The sequence below is a fragment of the Sturnus vulgaris genome, chromosome 16, assembly GCF_052056855.1.
Source record: "Sturnus vulgaris isolate bStuVul1 chromosome 16, bStuVul1.hap1, whole genome shotgun sequence".
In the NCBI taxonomy this organism is placed as follows: Eukaryota; Metazoa; Chordata; class Aves; order Passeriformes; family Sturnidae; genus Sturnus; species Sturnus vulgaris.
In genome coordinates, this window is record NC_142258.1 from 92,642 (window position 1) to 120,211 (window position 27,570).

The 27,570-nt window shown below is 36.8% G+C and overlaps 1 protein-coding gene across 4 annotated transcripts; it reads right to left on the minus strand.

The window, feature by feature from the left end:
* Window positions 1-594: 594 nt before the first annotated feature.
* On the minus strand, window positions 595-27,570 carry PDPK1 (3-phosphoinositide dependent protein kinase 1). Of its 4 annotated transcripts, none has more exons than XM_088174139.1 (15): window positions 27,416-27,509; window positions 26,705-26,856; window positions 16,463-16,732; window positions 12,739-12,781; window positions 12,407-12,544; window positions 11,091-11,235; window positions 8,689-8,786; window positions 7,876-7,951; window positions 6,375-6,443; window positions 5,802-5,898; window positions 4,384-4,557; window positions 3,785-4,002; window positions 2,927-2,984; window positions 1,864-2,016; window positions 595-1,271 (listed from the first exon to the last, which is right to left on the minus strand). In XM_088174139.1, the coding sequence occupies exons 2-15, from the start codon at window positions 26,705-26,707 to the stop codon at window positions 1,164-1,166; spliced, it is 1,650 nt and encodes a 549-aa protein (XP_088030265.1). In that variant the 5' UTR covers window positions 26,708-26,856; window positions 27,416-27,509; the 3' UTR covers window positions 595-1,163. The 4 variants fall into 4 exon arrangements, with proteins under 4 accessions (XP_088030265.1, XP_088030266.1, XP_014741864.1 ...); XM_088174140.1 differs by having other exon boundaries at window positions 26,711-26,856; window positions 27,416-27,507; XM_014886378.2 differs by lacking the exon at window positions 26,705-26,856 and having other exon boundaries at window positions 27,416-27,570.

Here is a 27,570-nt window from a genome sequence, read left to right on the forward strand (position 1 = left end):
AGCTCATTACACAATGAGACAAAAAAAAGTCAAGTAATCAATGGTACAAAGTTTTCACACTTCCTTCTCTACCCAAGTAAATAGGTTGGCCCCAATAAAATGCACAACATATGCACACTCTGGAAAGAAAGGTTTTAGCCCTCATCTGCTGATAAGGTGAAAAACTATTTACTATTTCAATAGTAGCCTTTTCTCTCCCATACTAACTAGCTTCTCTTTTAGTTAGCATTAGTTAAAAGCATGCTGGTAAGTTTATTGTCCCTTGATTAAACACACTTATGACTTATATTAAAATTTAAACTTAATGTTTAAAATGCTTCAGAAGCCAACATTTCAGTTTTAGAAATTTCAGTGCTATGTTCAGCATTTTACTCTCTCAAAAGCTTTATCATTGGAGCCTGTCTGCCAGACAAATACATCTGATTTATTCACAACTACTAAAGTACCACACAAATCCTGCAACCAGAACTATGTTAGGAATTACACAAGGGTGCAACTGACCTGGCTAAAAATGCCATATACCAATAAGCTGGGAGACTGTGAGCAAAGGAAGAGAAAACAAAGAGGTGGTACTTAGGAGAGGCATATAAAAGCTCCCTGATGAAACAGTTTAATGATAATCTGAGTGTCACAGAAAACTCCAGCCCCATAAAATGCAAGGCTGGTACATGATTCGGCGTGTGTGCGTGTGGATTGGTTTTAACTAATTTTAAGTGAAGCTGGTAATGCAAGGTCTATCCACTAGTCTGCAGCAGAAACAGAACTGAAGTGCACAAAAGCAAGATCTTCACTGCAATGATATGCATGTGGAAGCCTCAACAGAAGCACAAAGAGCGAGCAAAGCAACCCTGAATTCCATTAGGTTTTTGCTTTTCTTCCTTTTTTTTTCCTTCTTAAAAAAAAAACAACCAAAAAACCCAAAAAACAAAAAGCCCCAAAAAACCACACAAACAACCCCCCAAAAACCCCAAAAAACAAAAAAACCAAACAAACAAAAGAAGAAAACCAAAAACAAAAAACAAAACCAAAAAAAATCCCAAGAACATTTCAGATGTATGCTTCCCCTTGAGATGGTAAGAGTGGGTTGAAAAGATTCCTCTGATCGGCTGCACACGGAGTTCTAGCAGCAAGTAGGGAAACTGGGAAATTTTGGATGAACTTTACTATTTTGCAGCATTCTGGTGGTATCTGTGCCGCCAAACTTCATGTATCTTTTTGCACCATTTATGAGCATTCCCACTCGGGTCCATCAGGTAATATGTCCTGTTTGGCTATAAGTGAACAACATTTTAATGATTACTCCAAACATAGTTTAACCAAAAAGCAATAGTCATTCTGCACCTACCAAGGAAATAATTATTCCGAATTAGTTCATTAAGTTTCTGAAAGTTAATTTCAATTACAGCCATATAACATTACATATTATTGATTAACCATACATCTGCACCTGAATATTTTTAAGCAGTCAACTGACAATATGATTCACTACATACAAAGAGGGCTAAATTTTAGAAGTCCTTAAGAACATCCTTCAAAGCCCAAAATCCACTTATGGCTTATTTAAGCACTAATAATAAAAATAAAGTTACATTTTTGTGATAAATATGCATGTCAGAATGAGGGGTTTTTTGGAAATTTTTATTTTATCATTTGATTTTGTTTGGGGGTGTGGACTTCGTGCCTTTTTTTTTGTTGTTGTTGTTTGTTGATTTTGTTCAGGATTTAGTTTTGTTTTAAATTAGAACTACGAAATTTTGTATCTAAGCAATTATACTTTCTCCAGAAAAATCTTTTTGATAACTTACAGAAATTGCCCAAGGACCTTAGAGCAATTTACAAAGAAAACTCAGAAAAGAAACTCACCGTGTGAACAAAAAACGTCTTAAAATTCTTGGCTTCTGGACGCAACTCTAAAGACCATGGAATTTCTCCTTTTAGAACTTTGTTGACAGGATCCACATAATACAAGTGGGGCCCTTCCGTAAGCAGCAATTGGCGCCGACGTGCAAACAATCCCTAACAAGAAAAGTAGAAGCAGCAGTGAAAAAAAAAAAAAAATCCATGAGGGAATTAAAAATGAAAATTTACACATCTCTGAACTGAAAAACAAGAGGCAGTATAAAACCAGCTCAGTGCTAGGATGGTATATTTGCGTTTGGGGAGGTCCTTAATTTTACTTTACCTATTTGACCTCACTCCTTTTTTAGGGCGTTGCAGTGCATTTCTACTACATGGCAAAACACAAGTACTATTTTAGAACAGTATCTTCAAATTCTAAAAACACCATAAAACACCTAGTGGTACAGAGTGAAGCAGAATCTATTTCTCAAAGAAATCAATAGTCATGATTTTGTAGAAAAAAGACCACAAAGAAGCAGGTAGTAACTTAGATGAAACAGAACCTTCTTTCCTCTAAAGCTGATGCAGACTATCCTCGCTTAGCTGTAAACTGCCGAAGTTAACCCTTAAAGCTCTTCTAACACCACCTCTGCCTCTTTCAGGATAAAGGCACTAAGTCTGATCCAGAAAAAAGAGCACACAGTTGAGATGGGCTTGTATTTAATTTTTTGGTAATTTTGGTTCAAACTACATTCAGACATGCATCAAGAAAGAGTGTTTATTAGATTATATCAGACTGGGAGGAAAAGGACAAGTAAACACTAATTTCCTACAATCTCAAAACAAAAGTATCAATAGCAGATTTACTTAGGCTTTTCCAAGAAATCAAGGGCACATCACTAAATAAAGAAAAAAAAAAACAACAATCTACTCACAAGGAAACACTGAATTTTTAAAAAATAACTTGTATATAGGTGACAAGTTGTTCAAGGAAGGAAGCTTTAAAAATAAGGCTGCTTATCTATCTGCAACTGTGCAAAAATTTGACAGCTCAAGCTTGTTACAGGAAATTAATAAAAGCCCTTACCTTTCTTTTGTCCACTGGACCCATTTTTAGGATTAAGTTATTCTCTACAAACTGATGCCTTAGAAAAAGAAAAATAACTATTACTCCAGAAGTAATTCCTTGACAGAAAAAGCTATAATGATCAAGCAATTTTTCATGTCACTCTCTAGGTATGTCCTTTCCATGAGAGTCCTGAACAATTTTAGCACATGAGTTTTGGACTCTTCCTTAGCCCAGACCAGAGAGTTTTTTCTAAAATTTGACAGGGGATTAAAAAAAAAAAAACAAACAAACAAAAACCAAAACAAAAAATCCAACGAAACAAAAAGCCAAAACAAAAAATTAACAAAACCAAACAAAACAGCAACAACAAATAAACAAGAAAATCCCAAACAAGTCAACTAAAAAGCCCCTAACAATCCCCTCCCCCCTCAAGGAACAACAACAATGACAAAAATTCACACATGAGAGACTTCTCTAAGAGTGAACAGAAGTGCTGTTACATAGTCTGGAGGTATTTTGGTTAGATATCCACAAAGTATTATCATGCAAAAAATTCCAACAACTTATGGCATCTGTAAAAAAGAGGAACCTTTTCTAGTTCTAGGATTGTAGAGCGAAGACTCCGTAGCACAGGATAGCGTCATTGTGCCTATCTTATAAACACACTCCACATCATCTTCTAGACCTTGTAAATTTCAGAAATATAATATTAGGGTTTTGCTGCTATTGCTTTAAAAATAGAATCCAAGAAAAATCTAGTTGCTAACTGTACTTGGAAGTACTTAGACTGACAAATATTAACTTGAATCAAAATCACTTGTTTTACAGGATTCTTTATTGCTGTGCAAGTTATTTAGCTACATTCAAAGATCCTACCAAGGATTTCCACCAGCTTGTTTTGCCAGAAGTAACCTCTTTTCATCTTCAGAAAACTGTAAATCCAGCTCAAAGGAATTGTTGTCAAGATCATGAATATACTGTTCAATATTTCCTCCTGATGTCTGTGGTGTACTTGTCTCTGCAGCAGATAGTGAATGGGAAGAGGCAGAACTAGAAACTTGCATGCAACCGAACTGACTCAGGAGATTGTCATACTAAAGGAGGAAACAAAAGTGAAGCAATTAAATGTCTTTTATTAAAAAGCTTATTTTGCACTAAACTGTGGCTTTTAATTTAAACATGCTTTTGGGCAAAATCCCAGCCTATTCCCTGTAGATCAGCAGGCATTTAAGCAAGCCAGCCTTGCTTTTTCAAAATACTCGCTTTATCAGAAAACAAATGCTGATTTAAGTAAAAATTTAACCAGCATCTTTTTTTAGATTCTAAATAATTAGAACTGTCATTAAAATATAACTAAGTAGCTTCAGTAAAACTGTTTATATAACTATTATTTATTTGCATTAATATTCAATAATTATGCTATAATGGAAGTCTCAGGCAGCATCAGAGCTGAATATAGCAGTAGACAAACATACATTTCCATAACAGTCTTCATCATCCTCTGACATAGCAGGTAAATACGCTGTAAGTTTAGGGGGTGTCTGAAGATGTAGGTTCTCCCACACAATGGATTCGAAGAAGGGGTGAGCTTTAAGAGGTCCATATCCTCCCATTTCTTCACAACCTAATCGGTTGGCAGCATCTAGAACCTAAGCAAATTAAAATTAAGTTAAGCTGCATAAAATAATGACAAAAGGCAAAAGCACCACCTGAAAATGTAAAACCAGTTTGTCCCCCTGCCCTAAGCATACATATCTGTAATATAAAGAGGTTGTTTATAATAAAAGATGTTATTTGTCAGTATGTCTTGTCAACAACATTCTCTACTAGATCAGCTCACAGATCTAAGGACAGGAGCACTTCTTTAGGTCCACACAATTTTTTGGCTTTGCTTCTTCGTGAAGACTGAAACAAACATACAGAGAGATGAAGCACACCTCATTTAAGTTTAGTCCACCATCACATTCTAGTGATGCAAGAAGCTGTGGAAACTATAGTTGGTGCCAAACATCAACCTCTCAAGCACCTTAAAAACAGTTCTCAGGATACAATCAGGTTAATACAACCTGGACTTCACCATTCAGGAGACACTGGCTTGGCATAGAACTGGTCTTGGACACTGGAACACACTCTTAGGCCTTTTAGGCTGTATTTTTCATCATCCACAAGGGTGTTTCCTCCTCATCCCCTGATAACATGATAGACTATTGAACTTAAAAAAGCTTGTAACACCTAAAATGTTCTCTGCATAGTCACTTGAGTGTCATGACTATAATCTCACTGATGGAACAGAACTTTTTTTTCCTATTGTCAAACCTTCACAGGCACAGAAATTCTTAGGCTGATACTACTGAGACATGTTAAGTGTAAGGTAACTGCATGCTAAAATGCAAGGCAATTTGTAATGAATGTATCTGCCTGTAATGTACAGAATGTCGTTTTCAACTAAATGATCCCTTATACAACTCAAAAACAACTAATCTGAGAACTATGTAAGCCTAAGTATTTGAATCTTAATTTGTTTGTAATGCACAGTATCTAGAATTGTTTGCTTCCATTTCATAGAGACATTCCTTATCCATACTTTAGAATAAATATGTTTAAAAAAAACAACCAAGTGCTGTTTAATAACAGATGCCGATTTTCAAGACAGTCCCCTACACAGTCAATACTGCTCCTAGATGTTCATGTTATAAGATTTGCAAGAGTGCATAGAAACATCCAGACAGAACTGCATAATCTGAATGTGTCCAATGTCATCAAACCATTTAATGACAAATCAATTTTAGTGATACCTTTTGATTCAAGAAGTTAGGTATTGAGGTACTTGGTCAGTTATAAAATCGACCAAGACAAGCGTACTACATCCAAGAAGAAAAGCACAAATATTTACCAATAGCTTCTCCACAAGATCTTTTGCCTTGGGAAAAAATTTTTCTGGGAAGTCATATTCCAACTTTATTATCTTCTGGAATATAAGATATTCATTTCTGCAGAAGAGAAAAATATTAACTCTTGTTATTAGTTCTTATGATTCTTTCACCTTAACCTGAATAACCCAGATAAATTTTAAACAAGAAATCTACAAGTTACATTCCCATAAATCTTCCTAGGGTGAATGGATACTATGATCCTGTAAGCATCAGATACTTGACCAATAACAAGAAAAGCTCAAATGACTCAGAGAGTGCTGAGGATATGCCTTAAAAACTTCTTCACATATAGTTATCATCATGGCACAAATTAAGTGTGAAATTCTAGGATATCTTAAGGAATCTCTCTCTCAGCAGCTCTAGTTATAGCTGTCTAAACAACTTCATGGCATCAAAAAGGACAAATAACAGCAGGCATGACATTAACACCAGCTCTGCATCATGAAAATACTCCAGAACTGGTAGTAAGGTAAAAATCCAATCAGAGAATATATTTATGATCCATATGTAAATAATTAGCTCAAATCTCTTACCCAGCTCTAAATGGAGGCAATCCAGCCACAAGTTGATATATTATGCATCCCAGAGCCCAGAGGTCAGAGCTTCAGAACAAAGAGGAAAAAAACATAGCACCTTTTTGTAAAAGAAATCTTTAAAATGCAATTTAAAAATTCTTAACCTTCTGCTACTTGGAACATTAGCATGAACCCAGTGGTCAAATCCGCTTTGTATAACTTTCACACTATTTTCACTTCAGCCCTTGACAGAAGAGCAGGAGAGCAACACAGTTTTCAAGAAAAAACTGTTGTGTAACAGTCCCACAAAAACGGGAAGACAGATGAATTCTCAGTTAAAATAATGGGTATGTAATGACTGAAATAATACTCATATCCACATGACATTTCAAAGATTCCTCCAACTTAATTCAATATATGCCCCTTCAGAGTTAAGATACTTTTCTCTAAATATTTGATTTAAAAAAAAAAAGAGGAAATATGTTACAATGCTTTTCTTAAGACACAAACAAAAAGGCTATAATGGTATGTGTGTGAAAGCCATGTTTTAGCACAGTGGGTAAAGGAAAGTTAAGTTTTAGTGTGCTGGCCTGAAAGAACACTTTTAACTTATTCTGTCTCGAGGTAAGCTATCCATAGATTTTATTAGAGCTTCAAAATCCTCATGGAAGACTAAAATACTGACAAAGACTTAAAACTAGTCCAATTAAGAGTTTTCTGTACAATAAAGCATTATGCAGCTTCTACAAGGAGATGATACTCTGATCAAGTCTTACCATTAGGCAATACAGTTAAAAGCTCTTCACTAAAAGATGTGAAAAGTCTGATGGTATCTCTGTCACTTCAAGAAATGCTTGCACAAATTGCTACATCTATTCATATAAATGATCCTTTTTACCTGTGATTTGTCATCAACTAGCTTACTCTTCCATCATTGCAATAAAAAGAGATATACACATTCAGTAAGTTACCATCAACAAGTGATTTTAATGAGTTAAGCAATTTCTTAAGAGCATCACTCATACCAGGCAGAGAGATGAGCTTTAAAATGTTGCAAATCTGAAATACAGTTTGGGAAAGATAACTGCAAGTTGATCTAAATACAAGTGAAAGAAAGCTGCAGCCTTCTCCTTAACTGAACAGCATGTGACATTCTGTTGTTACTACAGCAGGAAATACCATATTTGAGCCATCTTATACAAAACAGAATTTAAATAGTTCTATTACTTGGATAATAGAAAAAGTTTTTCTGATTTATGGGTAAGAAATCCAACTTCACCCTGCACACCTCCTTTTCCAACAACACCTAATCCTGTTAGTAGAACTCAAAAAAAGTAGATTAACTGAGGAAACCAGCCCTCAGAGAAGAAGCAATACTTGTTAAGAAAAAAAGTTTCAAACTCTCTTAAAATACTCAAGCATCTTGTTTGTTTAAGCTTGCTTGGTTGATTTATCTCATCCTCTCCATTTGACAGTTTCCTGACAGAGTCAGTAAGGGTCTGGAATATAGAGTCCTCACCTTTTACAGGCAGATTTCTCTGTCAGCAGTTCTGGAGAAACATACTGTGCTGTCCCTACAAATGAGTTTGCCCGCGCTGTTAAGGCAATAGAAAGAAATAAGCAAACATACTTATGCATAAGCCAATATACCTCTTCCCCTCCACTTAAAAAAAAAAACCCAAAAGGCAATCCACTGCAAGTTACATAATGCTACAAAGAACCCATGAGAATTTAACTCCACCTATCCACAAAGCCTGCTTGGAAAAAACAAATCAACCTCAGTGATACCTATTTGGTTCAAGAAGCTAGGTATTTAGCTACTTACTTAGTTATAAAGTCTACCAACACAAGTAGCTACAGTCAAGGAAAAAAAGTCAATTGAATTCAGTTCAGCCTAGTGCTTTTTTTCAGGCATTGTCTGCAGCACCTATTTACAGGCTATTAGTAACATCTGCAGACACATTAAGTCTACAACCTTGTGCAATTCTGACAGCCACTGGAGTTAAACTTGTAAGCAGAGTTAAAACTTACTGTATCAGGTGAGCCACGGTACCTATTTGTTTGTATTCTTGCCTTGCAAATAAAAACTAAGTAATCTGAAGTAGTTCAACTTCCCAGTATATTTGGTAATTTAGCTAGTATTCTACTACACCAAACATTGCCTCCTCTGACATAATCTAAGTAGTGATAGACAAAACTGTTTTGAGATCTTTTAGTAATTTAGGTGAGGTAATGATATTTGAAGGTTACAATCTGGTAAAAACAGCATATGTACATTTTCAAAGGATCACTTGCTATAATTATTGGTGTCACATAATGAATAATGGCAAACCTTGTCTGCTATCTGCAGATAATACTTTTGCGGTTCCAAAGTCTGTTATTTGAATGTGCATATCTTCATTTAATAAGATGTTCTCTGGCTTAAGGTCCCTGGAAAAGACAGATTTTTATATTCAAACAGCATACAAATTAAAGTTGAAAAACTGTCTATTGACTGAAGTACAGCATGCTATAACAAATGATGCAGTCATTCTATAAACATTGTTACAGCAACTTCTCTTAACTGGTAGCTGTCAACCTGCAGACTAACAGATTCTGGTAAATCCATTAATTAATTTTTTTTAAAAGCATCAGGTAAATAATCATCTCAAAAATATGCTACCATGCAGGTCACATGTTCAAAAATTTAAAATACCAAAAGAGACCAAAAAAAACCCCCAAACAAATCCCAACCAAAACCCACACAAAACCCCAAGTCCCTTCGCTCCAAAGCCTTAATTTAAATAACATCTGACAGATTGATATGGCATTAAAATTTTCTATATCTGTTTCCTCTGTGCAAAACTCCAGTTCGTCAAACACTGGCAAACCCAGTTCCAGCTAAATGTCTTGACTAGCTAAGAACCTAGATCACCTCCATGCATAATATGCATTTCAAATGCATGCCTACCATGTGCATAGACACCACCTCTGATTCTGAATAAAACCAGACTTCACAGTATCACAAACACAATAGATAGCAGTACAGAGTTAGATGTCAAGAGGTGCATTAGAAACAACGTAAGAGCATTCATTTACACTGATATGATATGCCTTTGCATCAAGTTTCCTTAGTTAATCCAAAAAACCCCTACATACTTCCCTCCTAAGCAGAATCTTCAAATGCTCATAAAGAAATCTAGGAGTATGGAAGTTGTTTTGTTTGACTGACAAGAAAAAACAGTAAAAACTGAAAGCTGTTTCTGTCAATCACTGTGCAGCATTATTTTCTTCAGATTAAAGCCTCCTACTGTGGAAAAGTATGAGCTGTACAGTTTAAAGTCTGGAAACTAGTACAGGGAGCAACAAGCCATAAAAATCCTGTTGATTCTTTTGTGCTTGTCCTAAGAGAGAAGTAGAAACTACATTAATGGAATGGACTCTAACAGTTCTCTGTAGGGCTTTTTAAAACACATATGTACATAGATACATTGTACTCTATACACACTTTATATATACTGTTTATATAATATATTGTATACCTACATTAATATTGAATTATGGATCTATAGCTATATATCTAGATACATAGAGAGATATCTGCAATAAATTTTCCAGGGTAGCCTGACATCTTAAAGTGGTTTTATCTCATGTCCTATTTCTTCAGGCAGCAAAACATCCCAAGAGTATTCAGGCATTGCTAGAGCTGTGTCCTCATAAACTTCATACATTGCACAATTTCACTGTTTTCTTTTGAGCTCCTCGTAGGGTCCTTCATATAAAAGCAAGCATAAAGCAGCTCTTCTCTAATATAAAGTTTCCAATATAAGCTTAGTAACACTGACAATCATGCTACATATATTTTATAAGCATTCTCTCAGCCTAAACACAGGAACTGTAAAATCAAAGTGAAACTGGGAGATCTCGAGCTTCCCCCCTGCCCCTGTAGAAAAATCTCACACTTTCAGTACTCTCCACATCCATAATCCTCAGACTCCAATTCAAATTATTCCACAAAAACTTGTATTTAAAACGAAAAACTGTTTTGGAAATAGCTGAAAGAAATAATGCTATCAGAATTATAATTAGTCTGCTTTTTGCCAACTAGCATCTAGTGTCCCATGACAACTGCTTGGTAACCTACCCAAGAAGAAGTTCTGCAGCTCAGATGTCTTGCACTTAAAGCTTTATTTAATAAATATGAACGACAAAACATGATTATCCAAACAATATATTACATCAAGAACAACTTCGAAAATACTACTCAAACTTCGCTAATTTCACCACTTACCTAATTATTGTGCAGCTTTGTGGAAATTGTTCACTCAGCGTAAACTGATATAGATGAATTTTACTTGATTATATAGTACACATTAAGCCACACACAAAAAGAATTCTAGTTACTTTTGCTACATAACAGCACAAGAAAAAAGTAGCCAAGCAAAAAGTCAGTTCTGGCTTTCAGGCCAATTGACGAAGCTTGAAAGACAAGCTTTTGGTAATGTCAATTCAAGGCCAGAAGATTCTTACGTTTTTCTGCTCCAACAGTTGGTTTAACAGTGACTGGCTCTCCTCCTCAAGTTTGCTATGTTTAACTGCTGATGTTAACTGTGCTAGGGCTGATCAAAGGCAATTTGTGCTCTTTAGCTTTCCACAAAATACACCTTTGCTTTTAACTTCACAAAGAACATTTCTAGGAAAAATAAAAACACCTCTTACATGATCAACTACATGTCTGTCTTAGCTTTGTATTACCTGTGAATTATTCCTTTGCCATGCAAATACTCCAGAGCTGATACAATTTCAGCAGTATAAAACCTTGTACAGGTCTCATCAAATGAGCCAATTTTGCGTATGTATTTTAGCAGCTCTCCGTTTTTGGCATAGCTAAGTCCAAAATCTGAATGTAACTTAGTTAAGGTTTATCTCTAAGCCACTCTAAAACAAAAATCTCCACATCTTATTCCAAAGAGAAGAGTACTACTAAAAATAAATGAACAACAGGGAAGAAGTTGGTTAATTTGAAACTTTACAAGTAGCAACCCCAAATAATTTCTTAAATATATTAACAACCTGGGACATGGGTCCAAATTTGTTAGCACAGCAAAAACTACATAAAGGGTTAACTTTGTAGTTTTTCCAGTGACTTGAATAATTAATTTAAATTACATACATAATTGCCCTCAAAGAGAGTTATTTACAGTTATAACTGATAGAAGTTAAAAATTGTCTCATCACCTGGAAAGTACCACAGCAAGTGTTTACACTACAAAAGAGGCCCTGTGAGCTCACACTGTTTGATACACAAGGCTTGCCAGCACTATTAGCAGCCTCTGGGAAAACCAGAAAAATACTTATTGACCCCAGAAAGACGCTGATCTACACCTTCATGCTTTTCCAAGCAGGAGGTTCAAGAGGAAGTTCACATAATTAACATTTTCTTCACAAAGTTAAAAAAAAAGAAAAGAAAAAAACCAACTGCCAAGCAATGAGCCTTCAGGATGAAACTGCACTTTGCAACTACTGCTAGAGAGATCTGGGGAAACAGTAGCCCAAACAGAGGATTCAGATTATTCTATAAGCACCTTCATTTTTACATTAAAAATACTTTTAATAATAGCTCTAATTTTAGAAATTAAACTAGTAAGAAATATAACTGGCTACCCCTATTTTAAATGCAGGAATTACTGTGTTTTACTACAGATAGATAGATAGATAGATAGATATACACACACATATACACATCAGGAATAAAACACTTCTCATAGCCCCTGATTTAGAATTTTTACATTATTTTAAACTTGGATTGTTACAAGTCACCCTTCAACATTTACCACATAGACAATTTGTCCCACAAGACACCTACTCTTCTCTTTGAGAGGACCCACTCATTTTGATCTGCTTAATTTCTGCTAAAAGCACGACTACAAAAATTGCATCACATACATTAGAATATTTCAAGTATCTCAAGTTATTGCCATCATTTCTGTTAGACTATTTTTCAAGGAACCAAAACTGGGCATTGTTACTCTAACAAAGTGTTACAGCAAGTTGTAATATGCAAAGGATACATAGCTTTTCATCATCCTGAAAGGTGAAGTAGAGTTTCACAAAAAAGGGGTGATCCAGACGGGACATTACATCTCTCTCTCGTGTCACATATGGTACCTTGTTTTCTTTTATGATATGACGTTTTTCTAGAATTTTAACTTAATGAAAAAAAGAGCAAGTAAAAACAAGAAGCATGAAGTACAAGTAAATGAAGCCCATCTTGTTCTGGAGTTTTTTTGTTACATATAATTAACATGAAACCACTAATTCTGTTCCTTCAACAAGTGTTTGTAACTGGACTTCATTGATACTATATTTTCAAAAAGTTCATGTTAAAGGAGTCAATACTTACTGGCATATTCTCTAGAACTTGCCAATTCTCGAGCCAAGACAACCTGTTGCCAGAGGAAAGAAAGCATATTGTAACTGGCCACTAAACACATACACTAACATAGATCTTCCAGTAAGTGTTTGGAAAATATTTTAAGCACGCGTTCATATTATGCTGGCTTCAGCAAGACGTCTGCAGAAACTCAGTTCAGCAGACCAATGCTTGTTTTGCCAAAAGACTTACACATCTAAGAGTGTAAATACCGAATAATTTTTTTCCAGAAAAATTCTGAATATTGTAAGGTAAGTCAAAGTAAACTGCCCAATTTTCTTAAAGGAGGGAACAAAAAGCAACAAGTACATTGAGGAATAGTCATAAAACTAATTGACACAGTACTTTCCTTAATGCAGATGGCAAAGATTGAAAGAAAATTTATCTGAATGAGCAAAAGTAAGAAGTGAGAAAGAACTTTCAACTATCTAGAATTTATTAAGAAAAAGATTTAAATAAAAGGAACAGAAGATTTCCAATTAGTAGAAGCAAGGAATGAAATTTCAGGCAAGTAGGTTTACATTTTTAAAGAGAAAAGCTTTTGGAGGAACACAGGGCTCATTTTCAAGAAAGAACTTACAAAAGACAATTTTAGAGACAATCTGAAATGTCCTCTTGCACAAATGCAAGCAATAACCTTGTAAAAATAGAGGAGTACAGTTCTCTGTTTTTCTCATGGTAAGTTTATCTCCATTTCAACACCTTGCTAAAGTCTCAACTTTATACTATTTTTTAAATTACTGCACCAGGCTTGCTTCTAATCCCTTGCAAAATCAATTACAACAGAGTACACCAAAATATTACTACACACCTGATGCTAAATGTTAGGTATTTAGGAAATCTAAATAAGGCATTTTTTCAGATGAAGGAAGTGCATGCAGTTGCATGCTTTAGTACTAGAAGACTGACCTCAGTTCAGTAGCAGTAGGCACCCTTCATTTTCTTTAAAATTTCATCTGCTAAAAACTCACTGAAGTTTACAGTATTTGATCAACAAAAATTTCTATTAGAAACATTAGAAACAAAAAGTCTGTTAACATCTGCATCTCTGAGTAAGGAATTTTTGAGATCCTTCTGTGTACATACGTGACACTAGATAAGATGTGCAGTTGAATGAGAATGTTATTAACTTTTCTAATTTTTATAGCTAGGTTTCATCAACCATATCTACAATGAAAGCTTCTGAAAGCAGGTCAATTTAAAAGGTAGTTATTAAATAAAACCCCACATACACAGAGACCATACTCAGATGGCAGAAGCGATCAGCTGACACAGATGAAAATATATCTTGGCAAATTAAGCTAAAGACTGACTCTTTTCCAATCCTGCACTGTATCCAGTTTTTTCCATTGTATTACCCAGGTGTTACCCACACACACTGATAGTGAACAGCTGTGTTCTAAGTACACTAAGCACTTACCTGATAGCAGGAGTACTTTGGTACCCTGAAGTTCCTTCCTCACCAAACAAAACTGAGAATACCATATATTTTAATTTCCTCCTAACGAATAATCCACAGAACCAGAGTAGACATGCACAAAAAAAAAACCAAAAAAACAAAAAAAACCAAACAAACTGAAAAACCCAAACCAAAACAAAAAAACGTCAGAGGTACATAATAATACAATGTCTCTTATCAGGGGCCTGAATCTTATCCACCCTGTAGAAAGAAGTAACAGAAGTGATAACAAAATGTAAATTCTATAGAAAGAAATTAGACATTAGCTGGATAGCTTAAAAAAAAAAAAAAAGCCGTAAAACTAACAGAAAAACAAAAGCATTCACATAACATGTAAATGTGTAAGTTGTAAATTCAGACAACAGCAAGGCCAGAAATGTAGTTAAACATCCCAAATCGAATGAAGGGGGGATAGGTAGAGCAGAGAACCCTCAGAGGCTACAAAGCAGAAATAACTGGCATCATGACCAAGCCCCACTCTACACTTGAACAAATGTATCAGGCTGCTAGAGGTTAAATCTACATTTAAGAACTGGTTTTGGCCAGATAATCATACTTCCTTAGAGCTCCCGTTTTTAAAAAATGCCTTATATATAGGTGGAGACAAAATCAAGGTGCAATATATATGTACCCACCATATAGGAGGTGAGCTACACAGCATGCCTCCTCAATCATGAGAATTATCATCTTTCCACCACATAACAGTTATTATTCTGAAAGAAGCTTGAAGCTGTCTACAAAGCCTATCTACAAAGTACATTCTCATTAGTTTAAAAGAGGAGAAGGCTCTGCCTTTGTGTGTTTTTTACTATCAGGCAAGGGTCCAAGAAGTTGCAGCTGCAGAAGAAGATGCCACAAAATTGGAGAGTGCTCTGAAGAAAAACCCTGAACCCACATCATGTGTATCTCCGTTGAATTCAACATGCAGCCCTGGCACTAGGTAAGAGCTTGTGGTAGCTTAACAGAAGTCCAAGAAAATGGAATACATTCATTAAGACCTTGAAGAAAATGTTTTAATCTGAAGCTGTCATTGGACATACAGTAATAGGAAGGTCTCTGCTTTGTAAGATAAACACTTTTCAGTTAGAATATCGGTGAGGATCTTGGGGAGTATAGTCAGATCTCTGAGTCTGCAACCATGTTTAATATGAACAAATCACATGCTTTTTAACAAGATGCTTTGATAACAGCATAAAGATACATGCACCACAGATCAAATGCTCTGAAGTTGATACATCAGAGGATGGTGCTGTCGTCCAGGGAGACAGGTAGCAGAGTGCTGGACAAAAGTTTATTCAGAGTCTGGGCTAAGCCCTATGAATTTCTCTACCTACATGGAACATGGCATTAACTATCAGAGACCAAAAAGAGAAAAGTGTATTGCTGAAGCAAAGTGTTCTGGTATACCCAAACCCCAACAACTCTCGGATTCTTTAGCAAGAAGTTATGCAAACTATGTGTTTGAGCACAAATTACTCTTGACGAGTAATAGAGGCCTGCATCCTAAACATTGCAGTAGGCTGCACTCAAACAACCACAAAACCCCAACATTTAGAGACCTACAATCAAAAATTGTATACAACAAATAAGATGAAAAGACACAGAAATATTATTGTCTTACAACTGAGAAACTATTGAACCATCAAATGAAAGTATTACTTGTTCCATGGATTCATTAAGGTAACACTTAAGTTATTCACGTTTGTGCAATGCTGTGGATGTGAAAAACAGATCATTTAAGGCTACTGAACACAAACATACCGACTGTCACTCACTAAGTCCTCAAGAACCAGAGGCTGAGAAAGAATATTGGAGAGGTATCAGTGTTCTTTCTCTCAAAAGCATCTGGCAGTACCTCCTGTCATAGACAGGACGTCGCATAGTTGTTACCACAAGTTCCTAGACCAGTTCCAGTCCTTTATATCAAACTTTTTACATAACCTATTATGGCTATCACACTTACATTAGAAAGCAATGTTGATTGAACATCCAAGCATCAAATCATTAGGATATAAAAAGACTTTTGATCAATTTAAAAGGAACTTAGGAAAAAAAAAATCACCACCCATATTTAGGACAACACTTTATTTTAATAGTTAAGCTTAAATCCACTATGACCCATTCATTTACTCGTCAAGCTGTTCTCTCTCCACATTTCAATCTCATCAATCTTACACAACAACTTTTCAAGCTTATCCAAGACAAACTGTCACTTCTTATAAAAAGTAAAGTTACCGTTGAAAAGGATCCTTCACCCAGAATTTTCCCAAATTTGAAGTCATCAGGTCGTTTCTTTCGAGGCTGTGGAGGCTGCTGTCCCATATGTTGCTGCAAGGAGTTTGAATTAGATCTTGATTCAGGTGCTGTGCCCTCCATGTTAGATCCCTGTCTGCTGCCACAAGTGGAAATGACAGATGGAGTGCTGGAATCCGCTTGGCTCCTCACCATTGAAGGGGATGAACAGGAGCATAACACCACGCTTGACTGGATTGGAACAGCATCATACTGAAAAGAGAAATGAAACTATTATTATTCCCATACAAGGATCATAAAAATTCTTCTTTGAAAGAGCTAGCATTAAAAATCTGTTTAGGAGGGACTGTAAGTATTTATTTTGGAAATGGCAGCTTCAATTTGATAAATAACTCTATTTAGGTCATACTGTCATATACCCATAGGTCAAGCAGCTGAACACTTTACTTCAAGAATGCTTGTTTTAAACTCAAAAAAATGCTTCTAATACCAAGTTATCAAATTTCATGGTATCTTCTCCTACAAATAACATGACCTTAAATTTCTAGTCATACAATGAACACCTGTATTTACCAGTAACATTAGTTCAGAGATCCAAGTTACAATGAACCCTAAATGAACACATGAAAACTTTAATGGAGACAAAGGACACATTCTCAATTTTTTACACGGAATTTTACTTTCTCTGGTAGTATTTATCTTTAGTATACACTGGGGAAGGACAAAAAGCAAAGAGATAACATAAAAAAGGCAGATCAGCTAGAGGGTTCAATAATCAGCAACACCTAAAACTTTTTTTGAAGAATGCTCTGATTCATGACCTTTTAAAACAAGGGAGATTGCATTCCTTAAATTGCACATATGGGTACATAAAGACAACCCAACTGCAAAACAGAAAGAACACATATAGCCCAGAAAACAGCAAATACAAGAAGACACACTCCTAAAACTGATTAATGTAATATGCAAAACAAATTGTCATTTGATACCCTTTCATTAATTTTCCTCAAGTAAGATCAAGGAACCTTGTCAAGTTGCTTTCCGCCCTTTTTGGTAATACACCTCAATTAGTCTGTCAGGGACTGCTTCTGATGTTCTACCTGAAACTGGCCAGAAAATACAAACAAATAGGAGAGCTTTGCTGAACTACTGCTGACCAAAAAAAAAAAATCTTAAAAATTGTATGTAAACAATTTAAGGAAATATTTAAGAAAGTTAACACTATGGCTGAACATTTTTTTAAAATCTCAGTATTCTAACATACATCCAGCAGAATGAAATTATGACTTAATGAAAATCACCTAATCTCAAAATAGATGTGTTGTACAATCATATCAGAGAGTCTGTAACGTACATCATGTTACCAAATTAACAATTACTTCTCACAAAAAGAACTTTTTTACCGCATGAATTTCAATTTGAAACCGTTTTCTGCATTTTTGTCAGAAACCACCTTAGAAGGGAATTGGACTGGCACTCACTCATGCACATGGTTCTTGAGGAACCTATCAAATAAGCAATTCCTCATCTGGCTGTGCTCTGTGCAGTAAAGAAAAGCTGCATTTATTTACTGCTAAAATTGATACTATTATTATGCATATACACATTAAAGCATATGTGCTACAGGTCACAGCTCCTTTTATTCCTTACACACATACACATTTTAGCTGACACCTTCCACAGACTAACTATTGTCCCCAGCATTTTCATATCCTGGATGAATCATCTCTCCTTCAGACACCTACTCAAACAGCAGCACGTCTGAAGACACACAATAGCTAGAACTAAAAACAGATTGCACCCTTTCCTAGCAAGATTACAGCAAGACTGACACAAGCCTGAATGCTCAGCAACTGAAGTGATGCCAGTATAAAAATCATCCCATTAAATGAAACACAATAAATAAAACACACACACACACATATTAAATATCAGGATCTAAACGATGAACTGGCTCCAGTCACAAATGAGCAAAAGAGGTTTTACAGGTAAATAAAGCAGTAGCATTGCGGGGGGGGGGCGGGTTAGAGTCCTCAGCTAGCAAGATCACCTTGAAAAAGCAAACAAGCAAGAAAAAAATCCACTACAAAAGCATCAGAGAGCACTGCGAGAAAGGGGGGGAAAGGTGCTGGATGCAGTACATTTTGTTAAACAGCAGCTGAAACTAAGTCACAATGAATATCAAGTATAGAAAAATCCTGAGGGAAGAGACAGGAGTAAAGGACTTTGTAGGAAGAGAAGGTTATTTTCGGCCAGGGTATAACCTCAATTAGTCTCCTGATTTTCTCAAATTAAAGTCAAGATTAGGAACAAGGAGAACAGATATACATGCAAAAGATTTAAAAGGATCAGTTACCTAAGAAATGACAGAACTATGCAACTGGGCCTGTTATGCTGCATCTCAACGTTTATAGAAAAAGGCAATTCCTACACTCACCCTTTCACACTCCATATATTCTTCTTTAGTATTTTCTCCTGTACTATTTACCTTCTCAGTTTTATTTTGAAAGGTTCCAAAAAACATGTCTGCAGAAACCATACATGTCTCTACGTATAGGTTTTCACACACGCCAGAGACAGAATACAGGCCAGCTTATGTGAACTGTATCATCACTCTCTTGTAAAAATCGGACTTAAGATCCTTCTTCTGCCAGATGCAGACATTTTCTAGTAAAATAAGAAGTCAGTAACAGAAATTTAACATGTTCTAAACTGCATCTGTAATTCTCAGAAGCTTGAGGATGCTCTCCTTCTTGTAATTATCAACATTTTTCAGCTGGCAGCGAGTGAAAGCCCAGATCATCACACAGTAATGACAGACTTTCCTATAGCATGTCATGTATCACCATGAACCATATTGATAACCACTGATCTAGTAATTCCATCTCTTTAAAAAATAGTCTCTAACACTACTTTCCCAAACCCTTAAGGGTTCTCCTCTTCATTTACTTTCATATAGAAGTAGTTTCATTCTTAGTGCAACACACTTGAGTTTGAAAACCTTTCAAGGAAGAAAATATCAAATCTGCTGAATGTATGTGGCATTATAGATCAACAGTCATTTCAAAATCTTCCTCAAGTAGTTTTCACTAAATAACTAGAAACAAGATTCCTTTTATTTAGACATGAAACAAGTAATAATATTGGCCTTTTTCACATTTGTCTGCAAACAGTAGAAATAAACTTTAAGTAAACTGGAATCAATGCAAAAAGCCCACCAGATAACACATTTTTCATTTTCTCCCCGCCACTTAAAAGGACATATACCTTTTCCCTCTGCAACTCAGCATTTTGATAACTGCACTATCACTACAATTTTTAACGTATCTATATGCAAACACGTACCACACTCCTCTAAAGCAACTACAACCACAACAACTGCACCTCCACTAGCTTTTTCCCACCACAAAATTGCAACACTGCAACATCTGCAACACTACTTTGCTGAGATCATTCTATCAACACTGACAGCAGCAAAAAATATTCTAAGAGACTGAGCTTCTAAAACTTCCAGTATTCTTTACTTCTGTACTAACTGACAGCATGTTGAACACTGAAGATGACTGAGAATATCTTTGCTATTGCTGAAATTCTACTAGCAAGAGCTATTACAAAGAAAATCAGTATGAACAGGGTCCTGACCTCTGAGCTGTCTGATAACACCGAGTCTGACTGCTGACTATTACAGAATCTCAAGCTGCATTAAGACATAGGCAGACATGATCACAAAACCTCTTCCATCTAACTACTTGTAAGGCTTATTTCTTTGGAAGTAGACCTTGGTAACAGCAAGTATTTTTTTTACACAAAGCAACATGACCTTTAAACCTCAGCTGGTACATTTGTTTTATTATAAATAATGCTAATGAGACGATAAGCTAGAAGACTGGAACAACCCAAGGTTCTGCTAAAGACAGTTTAAGTTAGACAGGTTCGGCCTGAGCTGTTGTGTAAACTGTTTTGACCTTGTCATGTAAGCCAAAAGTTCTGCAACTGAAATTTATTTTGTATTGCTTACAATTTAAACACTGACAACCTAGAGTTTAAAAGTGAAAAAATAAAAAAAGCTAAGTAGCTACATTTAATATAGTCTTTTCCTGGCACACTGGTGTTTCAGAGGGTTGACAAAGATGTACCAACTGCATGTGACACATCTCATATCTGAAGAAGAGCATCAGAAGTGATAAAGGGATAATTACCAGATATTACACACAGCTTTTCCACTGGCCTCCTCCCCCCTCATATCTCACAATTAAAATGTTAACCTTCTCTATATTCCCCAATACCTAGTTATGACAGTCTCCAGTTCAAAGGTTACTGTGTAACACACCCTGGGAGTTCCAGCCAATTCCAAAAGAAAAAAGCAACTGATCGGGTCAGATACATAGACAGGCCTGAACACACATCCTCAAACTATGCCTCCTAGTACATGCAGGCAAAAGCAGTGTAGTGCAAGTGCAAGAAACTGAAGATACAAACCCAGTGATTCAGAGCAACAAAACACAACCAAAGGCCTCACGTTTCAGTGCAGAGAGCACAGTACAGTTTGCACCAATAAATGTTAATCCCAGAGAGGAGTTGTTTGCAGGAAGTGTAATGATTATTGCGTGATCCCTATCGATATTTAACACCAGCTTTCCTTTCATAAATTCTGTCTGTTGCTGCACCAGAGCGAAGTGCCCTGAATGAAGACAACCCAGAGCAATAATAGATAGCATGCTTTCATAAACTGCCGTAAATATCAGTTCTCAGACCTCATATGCTCATTTCTATTTTTGCTCTGGATGTCCATCTAAAAATGGATTGTCAGACTTTCTGTTAAGTGACCAACAGCATCCTCTGTCAACCAATTGTACACGTATCTGTATAGGGAGAAACAATATACTGATTAATCAAACTCCATTGAATGCCAGTTTCTCTTTATACACACTTTGAATATGCTTAGAAGTTTTGTCAGATAATCTCAAGAATTCAACAATACATCTATCTGCCAACATTATTATTGCCTTAAAGTAATTAAAATACTTGTCCAAAGAGAAAAAAACGTTCATTAGAAAAGGTCACTATCAGACTATCGTTTTAATATAACATAAAATCAAGCATGCAACGAAGGGGACAAAACTCACAATAAGCCAAGTCTCAGAAGTATTTTGAATGCATCACACAGCTAGTTAACTATTTATCCACTTCACAGGTTAACCTTGACACCAAAATACATACAGCCATTTTAAAACATCACAGTAATTGGGAGGTATTTAAAGACATGTACTCTGCACAAGCTTTCATGTTGATGATTTCTAACAGCAAACACTTTTCTCAATTAAAAAAAAAGCATGTATCAAAAATATATACTAGATTGCAAAAATATTTTCCCAAAACAAGACACTTTTTTCTATAGCTCTTTGAAGACAACAGTTAAGCCATTTTCTTCAAACTGCAGCAAACAAACCCCACTCCATGTATTAGTTATTTGTAGATATTTAAAAAGCATTCACATCAAACATTAATCTTGTGATCTTGTGTAGCAGCAGTTTGCATTTATGTTGCATAGAGCTGCATCAGCATTCTTTCAAATCTCATCAACAAATGGTATGCAAAAGATTACTGCAGAGAACTTAAAATTTAGCACATAGGCCAACAAACTACCCCTTTAACACCACATATCTTGAACAGACTTTCACAGTCCATTCAGTAAAACACTCTGAAGCCAAACAATTTGTCAAAAGCTATACTTTGATCAAGGTTCATAAATGGCTGCCAACTATTACATTTAAATTAACATATTAAAATCTCGTCGTTCAATTATAAAAACTATTTTAACACAAATTCGTTTTGCAAGAGAACCTGAAGTCATACATCTACCTAGAGCGAAGTTTTTTGATCTCAGACATTGTCACATGAAAAAACTGTTGTTTAAAGACTATTTTTATGATTCAACCATGTAAATTTCAAAAGCATTTGGCTCCATAAAAGGAGTGGGTTTTTGTTGCTGTTGTCCAGAAAGACTGCTATGCTAACTAATTAAAGAAGTCTAGGCTCTAACCCACCAAAACAACTATGCTCACCTTCATGCCCACTGTCATTTGAAGCCTCTCTAACGCTGGAAGGTAAGTGTTCATTGAAGCACTGCATAAAACCATTCCCTCAAAAAATCTCTTAATGAAGTATCTTGATAGAAATAACTATAATTTAAAAGGCAACAAAAGAGCTTTAAAAATCATTTCATCAATGGTAATACATTTCAAGATTAAAGACTGTACAAATTAATGGCAGGAGAAAGCTAGAAAGCTTCAAGCTTTCCCCTCTTCAAACATAATATTTTACCTAAAATGGCTGGTAGCTCTGCAGTAGTGGGCAACAGAAGTACTATTGGTCTACTGACATTTCTTGCTTTGTGCAGTAAATCCGTAACACAGTTCATCCTTAAGTTAGTAATGAGGATATCAGCTTCATATTGTATCAGCAAAAACATAGCCAAGAGGCTCAATGCTTTGGAAGCACAGAGAACACCTCTATATTCTTAGATTGTTTTGACCTTTAGGGAATAAAGGTATTTTATCCATAAGACTGTTTCTAGAAAAATTAATTTTTCACATACCAAGCAATGCTGATCCTAAATTTTAGTTTATACAAATGCCTTTCTCTAAATTTGACGACCTTACATACAGTGGTATTTCTTACCACTGATTTCCAGGATTCTAACTCCAAAATCAGGCAGGGATTAAAGCTAATTAAAGGATTTATAAGAACCTGCACATCAGCCAGTTACCCTCTAACCTTCTCTACTGCTAAGCAAAGCATTTAAGTTCCAATCACCTTCAGAGGCAGACTATTTAAGGCCTCCTTCCACGGCCTAGTGCTTCAAAACAAATCAGAAACAGGAAACCACTCAAATCTCCAAGAACCTCAATTCAGCCTATGGCCCAAATAGCTATAATGTAAACAAGACATTGAGAATTCATTCAACATAAACAGATCCAGGCTAGCTCACAAAAAAACAGAAGCCATCTGTGATGGCAACAGTCTGGATCCCAGGCTACATCACCAGCTACCTCACAAGGCACACTGATAATCAGGTGCTGCATAGCATAGATGGAGGCTCAGGCTGGCAAACACAAAAGGGCTCACTATGCCAGGCTCCTGGCTAGCAGCTCTAGGGAGCAAAGAGAACAGCTTGGGCTGAAGAACAGAGAAGCAGACAACCTATACTACCAAGGTGGCAGTATACAGCTGGAGTGTATGTACAAAGGATTCATGGCACAGTCAAGAACTGTAAATTCCTGCAGGATTACTGAAGAACCAAACACTGAATTTAGTATTTTTTCTGAAGAATGTGCTAAGCAAGTTAATCCTTGCAATTTTTCACCATGAAGAATAATGAAATATTTGCAAGGGAAGTATTTACAGCTTGTCTTTTAAAGCAGAAATCAATTCTCAAGTTCAATATTTGCTCACACAGCAAACTACTGATTTCCTACAGCAATTTTGAATAGAATTCATATGGCGTGAAAAATAAGGTTCTACACCAAATAGCTAGTTTTGTGCATTTTGTCTCCAGTCCTTTCAGACACTTTAGACTGCAGGAAGTTTCCACAAGCTTACCTGCAAATATGATGTCAGAAAGGGAAATGGGAAGGGAGGAAAATCTGCTTCTCCCCCTTCTTTTCTTCTTTATTATATATACATAATCTAAGTTGGCAACTTGCAAAGAAAGTTTTTTCCATCTGAAATACTAGAAACAATAATTGCTTGGTATCACACATATTCTTTCAAAAGCTCCAATATGAGGAACTTGGAAAAGGATTTTATCTTTCAAATCTAAAGTTTTCCAAATTAAGGTCACTCACATATTTTCTGATTGCCATAAATGTGCTAGTTCTACATCAATTTGTATAGCTTTTCTAGACAAATACATATATAAAAAAATATAAGTTTACTGTTAAAAAAAGAGGTATTACTAAAACGTTTCATATATTCATAGAACAAATTCATTTTTATTACTTTGCCAGTTTACTACATTTTTCAGTCTAACAAAGTGATTGTGCCCCTGGTTTCATGCCTTCTGTACAAGAATTCCTGCAAGTACTTCAGTAGTCAGCAATCCTTTCCAAGTTTTTCTGGCAATGCTGCCTTCCAACTGATCTGCTTTAGGAAAGTGCAATGAGCCTGAGCCTGCAGGATACCTTACAACATACAGCTACAGTAACCCACTTGTAGAGTTTCAAGAGCTAAATGACACAGACTTTACTTCTGGCACTGTAATAGATCAATAATCAAAGAAAAATCTGTTTAAAAAAAAGCCTACCCACACAGTAGAATCATTGTTTAGTAGAACATCACTATTATACTCAGATTATTATGTGGATCATGTCTTTTCCAGTAGCTCTAAGAACTTTTTATGTTAGAAATTTCAATGCATATAAAACTACTCCCCTTAAAACTTCTGATTTTTCCACCTTTGAGCACCTTTTCAACATCCATGTCTTCTACTAATTTCTATTCCTGTAGCTTGCTTTGGTAAGGGATTTATTGAAAACTTATCTCAGTTAAAAGCCTACCTGTGAGTGATAAAGACTAGTCATTGCTTTACGATAAAAACCAAGGAGAAGAGAACATTAAATACATAGGCTTGAAGGGTTTTCCCTACATTGATATCTGGAAGTTTTATACCTACAAGTAACTACAAACAGAACTCTTAACATAGCATAATCTAATTCTTAACACAGATGCAAAACTTACTCTATGTGAGCGCTGAGAGCCCAGTTCTTTGAAAAGTGTAGTTCATATTAGTTCCACTGGGGGAATAAAAAGAAGCAATTCTGTTCATCCAGATCCATGACTACACTATAGGCTTTATCAGGTCAGAAACACTGGCAGAATCTGGTAATTGCTAGTGCAGCTAAACATTCCAGCAAAGATGTTGCTGCAAATGAAGATGTTAATTACCATACTTTCAGACTCCTCACTTTGAGAGGAAGGGCACTTCTTGGTTTAAGAGCCAATATAGTCATAATAGCATTAACAGCAAATAACTAAGACCACACTGGCATGTGCAACTAAAGCTGCACTAAAATAGTTTCCTCTTTAGAAGTACAACTCCTTCCTTATGTCACACTTTCAGAAAATAACAGAACGTTTTAGGAATTGTCCCTGCATACAAAATACAGAAATTAACTGTTTTGGCAGAGCGTTCCTTTTGCTAGAACGTTTCTTTCAAAGCTGCGCTCTATTCACACTTCCCCTCCCTAATTTCCTTTTATGCATTTACAATACAATAATCACAGAACTCATTATGTCATTAACTCCATCACATAAACATTAACAGTAACTTGCTCAGTCTCAAAAATACTGGATTTCCCATATTTGGTATCATCTGAACAACAAAAACGTTAGTTGAATTGGGCAACCTCTATCTGGTACTGCCTGTCAGTATACTCACCTGACCAGGAATATATTAAATAAAATGGAAGAGAAGGAATTAAAAAGAATTATCCTGACAAAATATCCTAATTTTTACCAAAACGGTCGTCAGTTGTGTTCATAATTTTTCCCCCCTCTGCAAGTTTTTCTTATGGACAAGGAGCTAAACTGTATATAGAAAAGGAATACAAATCCAAGCATTTTTGAGAAAAAACCTGAAAAAGATGAGCAATGAGCAAGAGCAGAAATATAAAGGGAAACATACTCTCTGTTTAAAAGTCTAAGTAAACAGAAGTCATCTCTGATGCTAAGAAACAGCTTTATAGAGCTGTATCAACCAGCAAGAAAGCAAAACTAATTCCTTTAATAATCAAAAATTGGTTTATCTCATAGTCCTCAATGTAGCATTTAATGTGCTCTGTAGGATCATTCACACAGTACTTCTCATCTTCAGTCAATAAATATGATTCTGTGTAACATCCTAATGAAAAAAAATCACCAAGCACAAAGAGGACAGCACACTCAAACAGTGTGTCAAGAATCAACGTGGCTGCGCCACTCTCCAGGGAAAACCTTCCTTAGCCAATTCCAACTGATGAAAAGGTTTTAAGTGCTAGAGTGAAGTTTGGCAACGTGAAACTGACACAACACAAGACCCAAAGCACAGCAGCATGCACACGAAGATAAGGAACATATCACTGCTAGGTAGTTTTGCCAACATGAGTGAAAGCTGGTGATTATTTTTCATGAGGACACGTCTACGCTAACTGAACTGTATAACTTACAACACAAAAGAAGATTTACCATTACCACGTCTGTATACCAGCTACAACTCCATCTTCTAGATACGTCAGTGTACACCAAACGAGTTTATGCTGTCAGACTAACGTAAACAACTGCGTTTGAAACGGCGTCCTACTGTGACCCTCACGATCTTCCTCGCGCGTTTGCTCCTACTACAAAAGAAATCGATTACAGAGTGACAAGTAGCTCCCAGAGAGCAACAACACCTGTTCTCCCAGCGGAACACGGCCCGGCATAGCCACGCCAACGCCCCATACCCGGAACCGAAAACGGAGATCCGCGAGAGGCCGCAGTGCGGCCCCTTCACCATCGGCCTCACCTCCTCCCGCGAACGGGCCACGCTCGGGGGAGAACGGGGCCCTCCCGCGAGACCCGCGGCGACCCAGGACCGGGGGACGGAAGAAGGACCGCGAGCAGCGGAGACAAGACCAGACCCACAGAGAGCAGCGCCCGTTCACCCGTTCTGTTCGAGCGGGCGCAGGAGGCGAGGCCGTTCGCGAAAGAACGCCGCGACCCCGCCGCCGCCAGAGCGCTGGGCTCGGGCGGCCACTTCTACGGGGCAGCCACTTCTCACGGGCCGGCCCCGGCGCCCGGGCCTACTTATTCCCTCACCACCCCGAGGGCCGCGGCCCAGGGCGGACTCACCAGGCGGCTGCCAATGCTAGCCACGGCCCGCCTGGCCCGCAAGCCGCCCCCCGCGCCCGGACTCACCAGGGGGCTCCCGGTGCTGGCCATGGCCCGCCCGGACCGGGGCCGCTCCCCAGCCGTTCCGCGCCAGGCGCTCGGCCCAGCCTGAGCCAATGGGGCGCCCGCGTCCCCCGCCCCTGACGTCACCACAACAATCCCCCCACTGTAGGCGGGCCTTC

What these genes read in the sequence shown, in the direction of transcription:
- PDPK1 (XM_088174138.1), bottom strand. Translation starts at nt 22,620, where the DNA reads ATGGTTTTATGCAGTGCTTCAATGAACACTTACCTTCCAGCGTTAGAG. An exon ending in TTGCCTCCATTTAGAGCTGG is followed by an intron (nt 5,899 to 6,374) that starts GTAAGAGATTTG and finishes TCTCTTCTGCAG; the next exon opens with AAATGAATATCTTATATTCC. An exon ending in GTCCAGTGGACAAAAGAAAG is followed by an intron (nt 2,017 to 2,926) that starts GTAAGGGCTTTT and finishes TTTTCTTGTTAG; the next exon opens with GGATTGTTTGCACGTCGGCG.